The sequence below is a fragment of the Pyrgilauda ruficollis genome, unplaced genomic scaffold (assembly GCF_017590135.1).
Source record: "Pyrgilauda ruficollis isolate IOZ18807 unplaced genomic scaffold, ASM1759013v1 scaffold86, whole genome shotgun sequence".
NCBI classification, from domain to species: Eukaryota; Metazoa; Chordata; class Aves; order Passeriformes; family Passeridae; genus Pyrgilauda; species Pyrgilauda ruficollis.
This window is the reverse complement of record NW_024530599.1, coordinates 4,667,210-4,681,534: the sequence shown is the minus strand read 5'-3', so window position 1 is coordinate 4,681,534 and position 14,325 is coordinate 4,667,210. Positions and strand designations below refer to the sequence as shown.

The 14,325-nt window shown below is 41.7% G+C and overlaps 1 protein-coding gene across 1 annotated transcript in view; it reads right to left on the bottom strand.

Moving 5' to 3' along the window:
• Positions 1-14,325, bottom strand: part of LOC121364611 (ankyrin repeat and KH domain-containing protein 1-like) — a 99,410-nt gene that overhangs the window by 20,004 nt on the left and 65,081 nt on the right. Inside the window, exons 16-25 of the mRNA XM_041488014.1 lie at positions 8,942-9,087; positions 8,698-8,809; positions 7,792-7,937; positions 6,168-6,310; positions 5,156-5,369; positions 3,763-3,938; positions 2,808-2,970; positions 1,615-1,710; positions 1,210-1,326; positions 54-228 (exon numbers count right to left, since the gene is read on the bottom strand). Of these exons, the coding sequence (XP_041343948.1) occupies positions 54-228; positions 1,210-1,326; positions 1,615-1,710; positions 2,808-2,970; positions 3,763-3,938; positions 5,156-5,369; positions 6,168-6,310; positions 7,792-7,937; positions 8,698-8,809; positions 8,942-9,087 (1,488 nt within the window). The remainder of the gene's footprint in view (positions 1-53; positions 229-1,209; positions 1,327-1,614; positions 1,711-2,807; positions 2,971-3,762; positions 3,939-5,155; positions 5,370-6,167; positions 6,311-7,791; positions 7,938-8,697; positions 8,810-8,941; positions 9,088-14,325) is intronic.

Genomic DNA, 14,325 nt, shown 5'->3' with positions numbered 1-14,325 from the left:
GGTTAGAAGGTGTTACCCCCACAACTACACTGCTCATAGAAACATTTGTTTACCCACATCATCATTTTCTTCTTCATCATCATCTTCTTGCAGTTCCAGAGTTTCCTTAGGCTTATTTTCTTCATCTTCTTCTTGTTTTCTTTTTTGTTCCTCTTTCTTCTTCTTTCTCTTTTCCTTTCTTTTCTCCCTTTTGGCTGCAAGAGCTTGTTTTCTGCTCTCCTCTCTTGACTGTGTAGGAGAAAAGAATCCATATTTAAACATTTTCACACAGACTAAATTATACTTATAATTCAGATCTTCCCTAGAAATCTCGGGGGGAAGGAAAAAGGAGAGAGCACAATGAACTAGAATCACTTTGGCACATACTGAATCATTACACAGAAACTGGACAGACCTTATGCAACAACAGGACTAGCTGGTCCCAAAACTTGTAAGGAATGATAACAAAGTAATAACCGAAAGAGAAGTATTAAAAAAAATACAGTTTTAATGGAAGACCAGAAAAATCTCTCATTCTCTCAGTCCTTTCTCAAACATTTAATAAGCTCAGTGATATTTTTGGTGTGATGTCCACATCTTTGATTAAAAAGCCAGTACTCAATGGCTCTAACTTTTTTTTTTTTTTTTTTTAATATATGGAATCAGTCATCTGCTGCACTGTTTTGCACAGCAACTGATGTGTGCTCAACAAGTCCACAACCTGGAAAATTTAATAAACCAATGTGGAACTTGTCAAAAATTGTAAGAACCTCCATTAAGAGAACCCACTCTTGAGTGCGTTACTTTAGAATAATTTACAGTATTCTCAGCAAATGAAGAAGGGGATTTTCTCCATATCTGCTCAACTCCCCTGAGCAGAAGTCCACAAAATGCTTATGGACATAATTTACAGCCATAGAAATACACCATGAGCCTGGAGACCTCCCTTACTTACACATCCTCTGCTGAGGTGATCCCAGAGAGCTACTGCCTAAGGAACTATTGCTAAGTCCAAGCTTTCCCAAAAAGGACAATGGAGTGGCTGAAGCAGAAGCCAGTTCTGATTTGCCACCCTCTGTATGTGCCTCACTTGTATGATACATTAGGGGAAGCAACACAGACACAGTCAGAGCATGAAGACTGACTGCCCCAAGAAGCATTAAAGGAAATGCAGCCTAGAGATTCACACACAGTTCAAACACTGCTACATGACAGCAATCATCTACTCACTTTTTCCAGGTCTAGCTCCTTCAGCAGTATAGTTGCATTTTTATTTGCTTCTGCAGCCTGCTGGTCTTTAGCTTTCACAATTGTCTCCACACACTGGTGACACTTTTTCAAAAGGTCCTGAAATGCAAACTTGTCTTACTACCACTGTAATAAACAACTGAGGAGTGAGGATTGCTCTACAATGAGATTAGCTCCTCTGTATTCATAAACAGACAAACTATTCACAGAATAGGATCTAATCTGATTTACTTTTTAAGTGCTATATTGAAAAGGAGACATGCACAAATCTCCAAATCAGATATATGTGAGCAAACATGTACGTTCAGTGTTTGAATACTTAAGAATTCCCCAAGGGTATTTTTGCTAGTAATTCAGGCCAAGGTCCTCTCCCTGAGTCCTGCTCACCTTGTCCGTGATGGTGGCAATGTAGCGCATGCACTCAATGTCTGAAGGAAACTGGTTCACCTCTTTCACCAGGAACTGAACTACTTTCACATGCCCCTAAAACACCAAAGAAAATTCTAATATTTTGTATACAATTGTCAACATTCATCATCAAAATACAAGTTTGATATCTCTCAGTTCGATGCAAAACACTGAAAATAAGCAGGAACATTTCTGGTAAACTGCTGTTTGGGAAGAAGGGCAGCTCCTGCTTGCTCAGTGCTGACAGCACAGCCACTGCTCTGCTTCAAGGTGGCAAAGAGAAGCCCTTCCACAAGTTACTTTTTATTTTAAAATACAAGGACCAGAGGCAGATCTTCATGGTTTTAGTAACAACCAAGATACAAGACAACCCTCTTTAGACACCATCTGTCACACAATCCACTCTCTTGCCACTCACTCCATGGAGCTGACTTAAGACTGTTCAATCACAGGCCAAGTTAGATCAGGAAACCGAGCCACCTGAATGTTATCCTGGCAAGCACATTCCTCTGCTCCCAGGGTACACTGTGCAACCACACAAAGCACCCCACTGTTGCTTCTGAAGTTATGTGAAAGCAAGGCAGTGTCAAAACAGGGGCAAGCTCAGCATTTTTGTTTGTAAAAAAAGCTGCACAGTTATTTGCTCCTTTGTTAAGGCAAAGCAACTACAGTTAATAAATTCCTCTGCTTATGCTCCTTGCATCCAACACCACAACTGATGGAACCATCCCAAAGCAATGCTCTTCCTGCCAAGAAGAAAAGGCAGTGGGTGACAGAAGAGCTGACTACAGTGACCCATCACAACAGATTAGGAGCAGAATGAGAGAAGCACAAAGGAATCAGGACAGCTTATTGCAGACTGGCATTGTATTCACCTCCAAAGCAGGACTGAAACGAGCAGTACAGACTGCAGAAATACGGACATCTCAAACAGTCAAAGTTTGTGCACAGTGTACAAGTGGAAATTATAAAGCCAACATCATTTATGGAACAAAGTTTTTCAACTCTCAAGTGGATCTTTGTGAAGTACAGTAACTATGACTTTGAAGCAGGTATTTTATCAAAGTAGAAATTTTGCCATCTTATATTTGATTCTTCCAAACCCAAGCACTCAGACTCAAGACCAAACAAGAGACACTGTTTTGAAAACATGAAAGGAGTTGCTGTCCTACCTTGCGGAATGCTGACATAAGAGGGGTAATTTTCCGGTTATCTGCAGCATCCACGTCTGCCCCCGCCTGCACAAGCAGCTGGACCACGTCGTAGTGCCCACCGTTGGCTGCCAGCCACAGCGGGGTGTTTCCTTTCTTGTTGCGAACATCGATGTGTGCCCCTCTAAAAGCAAAACCCAGAGAAAGGCATGAGTAAAGGTGGAAGTCAGCAAGCAAGGTCACAAAACAGCACAGTACGACTGGATATAGAGCTTTAATAACTCAAATACAGTGGCCAGATATGAGAAATTGTGTCTCTCAAATTTGCTGTTTCATCTGCAGGGTAGTGACAAGGGGAATATTTAAACCTCCCTGACAGAAATGAACACTCATTTCATGTCACCTACTGCACCAGAGATATGCAACCAGCAATCTTTAAATTATCAGTGTGGTGACCACCCACAGGACAAAGCAGTCCCTTAAGATGTTAGCAGCACACTGGGTTATGCTTGAAAAGCTCAAGAGCTACTTCCAGGCTTTGCCCCCAAAGTGACAGTGAGGAAATGCTCACACGGGAGTTGCTGGATTCACACACAAACAAGCTCTCCAGGCCAGACACTGTCTGCCTGCCTCTGGTCCCAGCTGCCTGCTTGGCGTAATTAACACTGCAATAGCGAGATATTCCAGGATAACACTGCAGAGTAGGGTACAGATTTAACACCCTATTTTCAAAGCTTTCCATTCCCTTTGCTCTCAGGTGCATGAGGTAATGTGAACAAAAGCACTCTTGCCACAGAGGAATGCACAGCAAATGTGCCACTGATCATTAGTTATAACTGCCTTGGGTTGGAAGGGACCTGAAAGCTCATCTTGTTCCAACCCCCTTGCCATGGGCAGGGAAGCCACCCACGAGATCAGGTTGCTCAGAGCCCCACCCACTCTGGCCTTAAACACTTAATGAGAAGAAATGATTTACCGATTAATGAGGAGCTCGCAGAACTTGTAGTGACCCTTATCTGCTGCAATTGTTAAAGCCGTATCTCTTGAGGAAGGCACAGGTGGGGCATTCACATCTGCTCCTTTATCAAGGAGAACCCTTCCAACCTCTGCATAGCCTCCTGAAGCTGCTTCCATCAGAGGTGTGAGACCAGTCTGTGCAAAGAGAACGAGTTACTCTGTGAAATCTGCACGACATATTTCAGACAAGACATAAATGATTCCTACAAAGGGAAATCAGATTTTTATTTAGCTGCTTATATTTAGTTTAGGAGCCTAACTTCAAGCAGCCTCTTCCTCAAAAAAGATCCCAAAAACCCAACCAAAAAAAAACCCAACAACAAAAGAAAACACCCACACACAAATCAACCAAACAAAACCAACCCAAAACCCAAACACTCTTGGGCTTTGATTTATACAAACCCAAGCAAACTGTTGACTAAGCACCACCAGATACCTGTCTCAACAGCAAATGCAAAGTTTCTAACAAGATCTCTACAACAGAGGTTAGAACAGATTCAAATGAAGACACAAGTGTTTCTACAAAAATACTCAGAAACTGGCTTTATAGCTTTTCTCTAGCCTCCCTTGGCACTGAGACTGATCTGGGCCCAACTTAGTTGCCAGGTCAGACTGTTAAAAAAACTTACACCAGCTGCTAACATGCCCAACTGACCATTTGAGAGCTGGCTTTTATCCATATCCCCTTTTCTCTCCAGCCACAGTCATTCCAGAAGCAGGCGGGGTAGACAGACACAGCAATTATTTCAGCAGCCTTAGGAGTTACCAAAAATTCCTTTGTGCTGGGGAAATCAGTCTGGCTGTCTACACAAGCTTTAAGCTTGCTTTATGGCAGGAGACACAAAGCTGTCCCAGAGCACCAAAGGATGGGACCTGTGGAGCATTTCAGAGGCACAGAAGGTCACAGTACTGAAGCCACGGGTTCTACAGCAACGTAAAAGCTTTACAAAGTTTGACTGCACTACTTTGGTTGTAGACAAGAAGTCTGTTCTATATGAGAATCACAAGCAACGCTATTCTCTTCCTGCCTAGACTTCACTTGCATGTAAAAATATCTGTATCTGTTCTGTTACTATCACGTCAAGTTTAAACCTGAAGAAATCTAGACAAGACTCAATCTAAGTTTCATTATAAACTCAGAAGGACCAGTCAGCTTTTCCCTAATGCAAAAAATACATCATCATCGATGCTTTTTTATATTTTAAAAGAAACCACACTCATTTCAGAACACTTAAGCGCTCTGATGTAATAACTCCTCTGAGCCTAGAGAAGCTCAAAGTTACAGGAAAATTTGAAGAAACTTGATGACTCAGAGGCAATGAATCATAAGGAAAGGCAAGTCCCCCACTTACCTTTGCCCTGTGCTCGACATTGGCCTTCCTGTCCAGCAGCAGACTGACCACCTCTGCCCGGCCCTGGAAGCAGGCCAGGGTGAGGGCTGTGTTGCGGTTGGTCTCGATCTGGGCGTTAATATCAGAGCCCATATCAAGCAGCAGCTTCACGGCAGGGACATGGCCATTCATAGCAGCCAACATCAGAGGAGAAATCCCCAGCTTACTGCCAGTCCTGAGGGAAAGAAACAAACTGGAGTGCCCATGGCAGAAGAAAAGCTCTGGGAAATACAAGTGCCTCCAAGAGCAACAAAATGTTTTGTTCTAAGTCAGAAAGGAACATATAACCCCCACAAAATATAGGCACGGACCTAAAATAGCAGCATTTTTAATTGCTTAGGAGAAACCACCAGAAGGACTACATGCAATAGACAATTGCAATTTATAAACCAGGAAAATATATTTCAGCTGTCAGACATTCTGATAGCTGAAGCAGACATAAGCCTTAAGCTACATCTGATTTTTTTCAAAGAAAAACATGCTTCTAGCACAGCTGCAGCTTTAACTTTCCTTAGTTAAGAGTTTTTTCACTCTATCTAGTGTTAGAATATATTTATGTTTTCTTAAAACTAATACAGAGCAGGCTTAAGAGACATTGCTGTGTAAATTTGTTCCTCTGCTTGAAAAAGACATCTTCAAACACACTGAGCTGCCCTGAGCACTTGGCTGCTTTTCTCGATGTGGTTCTATTTAGAAATAGTTTGACTTTTCAGACCTCAGAATGGTGGAAAAGGGAAAGAATACGTTTGCAAACTATAATCCCTTAAAATTTAGGTAAAAGTCAGATGAAGTTTGTGATAGTTAAAGCATTTAAAAGCACTAAGATAACATGAACATAGAAGATGTCATCAGTGGAAAAACACTGTTGCAAGAAGGTCTGAAAACACCCAAAATTCCAACCTGTGCCTCAGGATGGAGCCAACAGGGAGTGCCTGTGCCACACTGAAGCTCAGCTGGTCACATGGTACATTACCTGGAATTAATTTCTGCCCCAGCATTGAGAAGAATCTTGATGATATTAACATAGCCACCAGATGCAGCAAGGCTTAACGGCGTGTAATCAGACACATTCCTGTGCTCTTTGTTTGCTCCCCGGGCCAACAGCAAATCAACAACCTGAAAAGACAGTATTAATGAGTATTAACAGACATATTGTGGCCTTTGCTATCATCCAGGGAGTGAGAGGATGTTATCACAGACTTTCCAATGTGCTACCAGTTTCCTTTGTCAACAGACAAGATTCCATAGGAAAATCTCCACCCTTCTGTGCTTGACTTTTCCCTATTTCTGTACAGCCCCCACAGCCCACGACCACAGCAGCTGAGCACTTGTCTGCCAGAAAGGTTGTTTTACCTAAATAAAACTGCAAGGCCTTAAAGTGAAGCTCTTCCTGGGAATCTTAAGTTTGCAAACAATAGATCTACCCCACTCCCATAATGTCTCACAATGTTTGAGCATCTCTTTCAGAAAAACTCATCTCACAACTTGAACTCAAATGACACTTAAGCTAAATTTGGCCATCTGTATTATATGAACTTTCCCAAAAAAAAAAAAAAAAAAAAAGGTGTAAAAATCAGAGTGACTGATGTTAATGGAACCAGGATGAGGAAGGACTCCTCTATCAGAAGTTGCTTCAGAGAAATAAAATGAGAGAGAATTAAATCATTTTGGTGATGCACTTCAGTGGGCCTCAATTTACTATTAACAAAAGCTAGGTGAGTTCCAAACAAGCCAGAAAAAAGGGCTCCTTGCTAATCCAGAAACATAAGAGGTAGATTCTGGCATAAAGAAAAAAAATAAAGAGGAAGAACAGACAACTTCAGTTGTTCAATACATAATGCTACTACTACAGGCCATGCTGATCTTGCCTTTTTTAAGAGAAGTACTTTTACTGTTAAAGATCTGCAATTCAAAAGTAAAATGGAAACTTTCCAATTTTGGCCAACTATTTTAATCCTTATATTAATCTACTACAGAGCTCTTGGCCATCCCCGTACCATCTTCTAAGGTACTATGCACATGACTGAAATATGAAGGATTTCACAAATCTTATCTGGACAACAACACACACACACAAATCTGACAGAACTCTGAAACACCCTTAAAAGATGAGTACAATGTATCCTGCATTGCATCTGAACTTATCAACCCTGTGCATTATCACCAAAGCCACGTACTGCCCACACAAAATCCCAGTTTCTGCCCTTGTCTGCCTACACTGGCTGTTTCAGGTTTGAGAACAGGGAAGATGGATAAGGGAAGAACTCAGCAAATAAAGTTATTCAATAAATATCTGCCTCCCTCACAGAAGTACTTACCATGTGAGGATACACTGACTAAAAGACCACAAATTATCACAAGTGACTGTGACCATCAACTAACAAAACTGGGACAGGCAAGGGAAAGAAGAAAAAAGTCTTAAATTTCTTCTTCCTTTCTTAGAAGAGGAAAAAGCCTTAAATTAGTTACACTGAAACAGGTGAAAAACCTTCCAGAAAAAAAAGTAAGATGTATCAACAACAGAAGAAACCCAACACTGTACAAAAAAGCCCCTATCTGCAAGTAACAGCTCCAGCCCTTTGAGGACATGTCTGTACCTCCTGGCGTCCACCGGAGCATGCCAAGGAGAGCGGAGTATCCTTCGTGCGCTCCGACTGGGCTTCTATATCCCCTCCTTTGTCCAGGAGAATTTCCACGACACCAACATGTCCAGCAGTTGCAGCCAGAATCAAGGGTGTAAAACCTAGTAACATGAGATTGCATTAAAAAGCAACCTTGAGTATCTCAACAGTATTATTAAGGAGCAGAAAAGCACAACTAAGATGATTCACAATGACTTCTATTGATCATATCTCTTCCTCAGACTGGCAGTTTCCTACTGGATGCCACAATCTCAGAGCCTTTCCCAAACCTCCTATGACCCTGTCACATCGAGGCTCTGATTCCAGCCAAAGGCTGTTCAAAAGAAATTGAAATAGTTCTTGCAGTGATCAGTTTGGATTAAGTTCTGGCCAACTCCTCTCCTTGGAGAAGTCACAGCTTTCTGCAAAATTACTGTTAAATTAAGCTCCAACCAGTGACCACATCTGCCCTGCATGTGCTGCTGACTGCCAGTGGTCACTGCGAGCTCCAGCACAGGTGCCGTGGTGGTTTTGTTCTCTCACCTCTAAAAGATGTGAGATTTTGCTGAACTCTGCTCCTGAGAAAAATTATACCCAACCTGACAACTGCCATCACTCAGCTCTGACAGCCAAGATGGGCTGGTTACCCCCATCAGCTCCGCTACCCAGCTTGATGAAGTCATTTGTAGAGAGTGAGTCGTAAGGACAGAAGTGCCTCACGTTTCACAAATCTGCTTAAGATCCCACCCAGGTGCAGACAGAAGCTCACTGGCTTTGTATGACCAATGTTACTATGTGAAGTGCAAGAATTCAGTTCACATTTTGAAATTCACTGTTTCAAGCTTTAGTTCCCGGTCAAATTGTGTTATGGCTTTCACTCACCCTTCTTGTCTCTGTGTTCAATATTGGCACCACGGGCGATCAGCACAGACACGAGCTCCTCGTGCCCTCCCGCACACGCGAGGGTCAGCGCAGTGTCGTGATTACTTTCAGTCTTCACCCATAGGAAAGAAAAAGAAACAGATATTCAGAAATAAGAAATAAAGACAACTTGAATATTTCTCCAACAGCACTAGATTTGTTTTTCCCCAAGCCAATCCACTCCAAGCTTAGCTCGATTACTCACATGTGCATCGATGTCCACGGATGGATACATGGGGAGCACGGACTGCGGGGGCACATTGCTGGCTGCCTGCGGGCAGGGCTCGGGCGTCGGGGACTCGGTAGTGTGCGAGGAGCTGGTGGAGCCACTGGGCACTCTGCTATTCACAGCTGAAAATGAACACCAGGTTATTAATCCACTCTTAGGAATGTCCCATTTCATATGAAAAATATTAAGTTCCATAAAACTGCAATGGTCTAATATCAGAACAGTAATGGGGGAAGCAAATCGAATGTTCCTAAAAACAAAAAGCAGCTTTGTGGCAGATAAACACTGTAAGCATCATCTCCAAACTGTGACAAGTTAGAAAATAATTTTATGAATTAGTCTGTATGCATTACAAGTGTGAATTATGAAGGTGATTAGTTACCTTTTTCTAACTGTAACCTTCACTGTTAAAAAGAGTTCAATCATATGCTCAGTTTAAGCAGGCAAATTATTTATCACTAACACACAAACCTCATGTTCAAAAATGTAGTCTTCTTCTGCAATCCCAAATTTTTTCACATAAAGGTTAGTGCACACTTAGCCTCCAGAGAAAGTTTTCAGAACAAGACGACTGACAGCAACTCACACTATCAATCATGTCTCAGAGTTAAACCAACCCAGGAAAGTGGAAGGGAAGCAGACAGGAGGGGGCAGTCAACAAAAATAAGAAAGCTGAAAACTGTCTGTGCTCCCTAAAATTTATTCTGATTGATGCACAGCCTGTAAAAGATGTCATCCTGAAGATAAAGCATTGCTCAGGGACACAAGGAATGCAACTTTAACTACTTTTTTTTTTTAAATAATAATTAAGAATCAGATTTTTTTCATCTAGTTTTAAATCAACAAGCAGAGAAATCTCCCTGGACATCCACTGCAGGGCCAGGACTCCTGCCTGCCTCTGTAACCTGATGGGAGTCCAGGTGGAGCCTGGATCCCTGTAATCAGCTGGGATTCCCTGCCAGGAAGGTGTAACACACCTACACACTGACTTTAGCTTCAGTAATCCCTGCTGATAGAGCGGCTGGATTTGACAAGTATTGTCACTGCTGGATTGCCAAATGTCTCTATTGTGTAGCCTCATCAACTGGAACACCTGGTGAGCTTTAGTGATTCCAAAACACACAGTATTTAGCAGCATTCCTCGAAGAAGCAACTGAAGGAAAACACTAACAGCTACAGGTAGGAAACAAGCAGCAGCAGCATTTTGCTTTTGTCCAAGTGCTAAGGGAAGATGAAGGATGAACTCAAACCTGTGTATGACCTAGAGAAAAAATTTTGCAAACCAGCTCAACCTTCCTCATTCCTCATTTCATTGACAGATTACACACCAGAAATTACTCACAGGAAAATGGCATAGATGGAAAAGTCATAGCAAAAGCCCCAAGATGACCACTAACACACTAATTCAGCCTATAGAGCTGCCAGTGCCTGACAAAGGAAACACAGACTGAAGCACAGCAAGGTGGCTCACTTCCACTGGGTTCTGGAAACATGGCAGGGGGGTTCACTGAAATTTGGGCAAGTTCCATTTTCAGTTGTATTTTTTAAGCAAACACTTCTCCTTGGTGCATAGGCAAAACCAGCATTAACATGTGGTCACCACCTTTAGGCAATGAAGTACCAGATCTGAATTCCTGTTATAACCTTCATGAGCAAAACAGAGTTGTATTACAAGTTCCAAATACAAAAGCTCACTATGGATTATCATTCACAGCAGCAAATGAGCATTAATTAATTAATGCAATATGATTGTTTTCTTGCTCAATGCACTGAAGTGCAAGATAATAAGTGGATTTCTACAGATTACTCCTTCCAAAATACCATAGTACCCTGTTAAGGATTTATGTTGAATCAAGCTGGTCCTTCCTCGTGGAAGACACTGGCTCAATTTTTTCAGCTCTTGCAACTACAGATACACATAAAACCACATACATGTGCTGTGCATGCAGAGCAGGGTGTGCAGAGGGACTCCACTGGAGCCAGTTTAGGGGTCTTAAAGTAATATATTCAGTGTTGCTGTCACAGGTCCCATAAATTCTCTGTATTTCATAACCATGCCTGAAAATATCAAAGTATTTCTTGCATACTTTAGATTTTCATCTTGTGTTTGAAGCATACGAGTGTGCACTACGCACTTCATGTGCACAGTAATAACATTAAATTAAACATGAGAGAGAACAGCAAAGGCAGTAGAAATGAAGATAAACCCTGCACTGATACCCTAAAATATGGTCTAAAATAAAATCTAACAAGTATTCCTACAACACCCACCAATTCATCACCCCCTGTAAAACTACTGAGCTTACAAAATGGCAGGATTTTTCAAAATGCTATTTTTTATTTCCTCAGTGTGGAACCAAGCTGGACCCATGGAGCAGCAGCATAATTTGTGGTCTGTGGAGCAAAAAAAGCCTGAGAACTTCTGCCTCCAGTTTCATGGGGCTGATTTATCCCAGCTTTAGTTACACAGCAAAATACAGATTTTAAACTTGAAAATGACCTTGCAGCAATGGTTCCACCACGGCATTAACAGGGAATGTCTGTGGTACCACAGCTTAGCAGTGAAAATAGCACTGACACTGCTTGCCCTCGACTTCAGGGAAATACCAGTTTTGTGACAGAGGTTTTAGATGTGTCCATAGATTTCAATATTCAAAAGACTTCCTTATAGAAAAAAATCACCCTACACATCACAAAATCCAGGTTTCCCATGCCCTATGAAGGGTTTGCAATGTTCCAAAGGTCTGTGTTTGTATGAGTTGGAAGCTGAATGCTGGTCTTTAAAGACATGGATAACTATTTTCAAAGTTATGAAAAAATATCAAAGGAAACATGAGTAAAACAAAAGAAAGCAAGAACTTGGTCTTTTATCCAAATAGAACTCTGGAGCGTTGACAGTACCTGGAGCAAGCAGCTCTGGATGAGATTTCAGCTGCAGGCTGAAATTGTGGCTACCCAACTCTTGTCACGACACAAGCACTGGCATTCAGGAACACTGGACTTAGATTTTAGTTCCTCTTTCCTCGAAGGAATTGGGATTTTCAGGACAGAGAGAAGCATCCTTTTCCAAGCCCGAGCAGCCTTTCAGCCTGTCCAGGCAGCTTCTCAGTAACCTGCTACTGCAGAGGCTTTTTTGCATGTTGGTAACTGCAGCTCCTTTCATGGCTCAGCATTCCTCACTCCAGATTGTCGCAGTAACCAGTTTTACTCCAAACACCAATCCTCAACACAGTAACTCAGATGTCACCTCCCAAATCCTTACCTTAAAATAGCATAATTCTGTATCACCAACTACAACCAGAATGTCAGAACCAAACAACAAAGTTTCTCAGAACACACCTGAAATTTCAGTTTGGAAACATCAGCTCACAGGACGAGAGTGGGACAGAAAAGCACACACAGTCTCTTGACTCAAAATACCAGCTGAGCAAAACAAAGAGAAACAAAAATATTCCAACTAGAGACAAACCCCAGCAACACAGAAAAGTTCCTCATCTTTAATACCCTAAACCAGAAAACAGCCTCAGTTCAGATACTACAACTAAGAAATTTGCAATGGAAAATGCAGAAGATTAACTAAAATGAAACTCCAAATATGTAAGACAAGAGGCTCCAAGAAACCAAATAGATACTGAGTAATGAAAATGATAGCTGTGTTCCAAATTAATTTATTGGTTTCCCACTCCAAACTGGACCAAGTCTGCCTCTTTTCTAAACCTGGTTAAAATTTTGACTGTAATAAGTCACATCTTTAATGTACTATTAGGTGCAAGATTTTTGCAGCAGCACATCACAATAAACTCCACTACAAACAAAACATTCTGGAGTGGAAAGAGCTTCTTCATTTTTAGGTTTCAGTTGACTTTCCAAAAGGTACTTATTTGGTTACTTCTGTGTAGTTTTACAGAAGAGGGGATGTCTGCCATGACTCACTGACACTTCATACCTTGACATCCACCACCTAAACACCCCACAGCTGAGACACCCTGCCAGCATGATTGTAAGATAAATACTCCATTTATGTATGTTGTCACTGTCAAGTTAGTCAGCAAAATACAAATTTGTAGCTTCATAGAAATCAAAGTTCTCTCTTACAACTGGTCCCAGCTGAGGCTTGGAAAGATTTGCCTCCCACATCACAGAATCCCAGAATGGTTTGGGTTGGAAGGAACCTTAAAGCTCATCTATTCCACCCCCTGCCATGGGCAGGGACAGCTTCCACCATCCCTGGGCAATCTCATTCCTCGTCACCCTCACAGGGAGGAATTTCTTCCTAATATCCATCTAACCCTGCCTCTGGCAGTGGGAAGCCATTCCCTCTTGTCCTGTCCCTCCAGACCCTTGTCCCAAGTCCCTCTCCTGGAGACTCCTTAGGCTCTGGAAGGGGCTCTGAGGTCTCCCTGAAGCCTTCCCTTCTCCAGGTGAGCACCCCCAGCTCTCCCAGCCTGGTCCAGAGCAGAGGGGCTCCAGCCCTTGATGCATCTCTGTGGCCTCCTCTGGATATCACCACTGCTAAGAGCAACAGTAAAAGGTATTTCAGGGCAGAGGGAAAAATCATTTCTGTTCTTCTGAAGCAGTCCCCAACCAAACTGAAATACTCAGAAGGAACAAAAATGCTCATACCTCTTCTAAACCCAGAGTCACTCACTGACATCACTGCAGCTCCAGTGCTGGGATCAAGGGGAGCCCTCAATGACACCCTGAGTGTGGGACACAAGCTCCCTAAAACCCAGGCTTCCCAGGCACAAGTTCCTGAACCATTTTACCTGGCATCTGCAGTAGGCATGTAAAAGCAGATCTTGTATCAGCTTTTATTGCTCAAAAATTCTTTATAAAATTAAGGACTATAGGGTAAGTTTATCAGAAAAATGCATTTTAGATATGGATCAAAGAGTTCAGAGTATGAGTAGATAAATTTACCATTTGTTTTTTACATGGCTATAAATCTGACATATAGTAGGATTATAATTTACATGGAGATCACTTTTACACAGTCTGGATTTAGAAAATGAGAAAGACCTTTACCTTCTGACAATTTTTTTGGAGGGAAGTGAAAGAGACTTATGAATTTCAGAAGAAAATATACTTCAATAAAGCAAACAATACATTTTTGCAGAAGCCTCTGGAACTCAATAACTAAAGACTCCTCAAGTTGCATTTCTGTAAATGTCATTTCTAATGCAGAAGATGGTGCTATTTGTAGTGATTTTTGAAATAAGTAAATCTCATGTCTTAGCAAAAAATGTCTTTAACTACTTAGCAAAATCAGTAGCTGTTTTCAGAAAGCAAACCAATGTCTATTCAACTTTTTGTAATTGTTTTTAAGATACAGTTTTTCTGGCTGTTTGCAATCTTCTTTC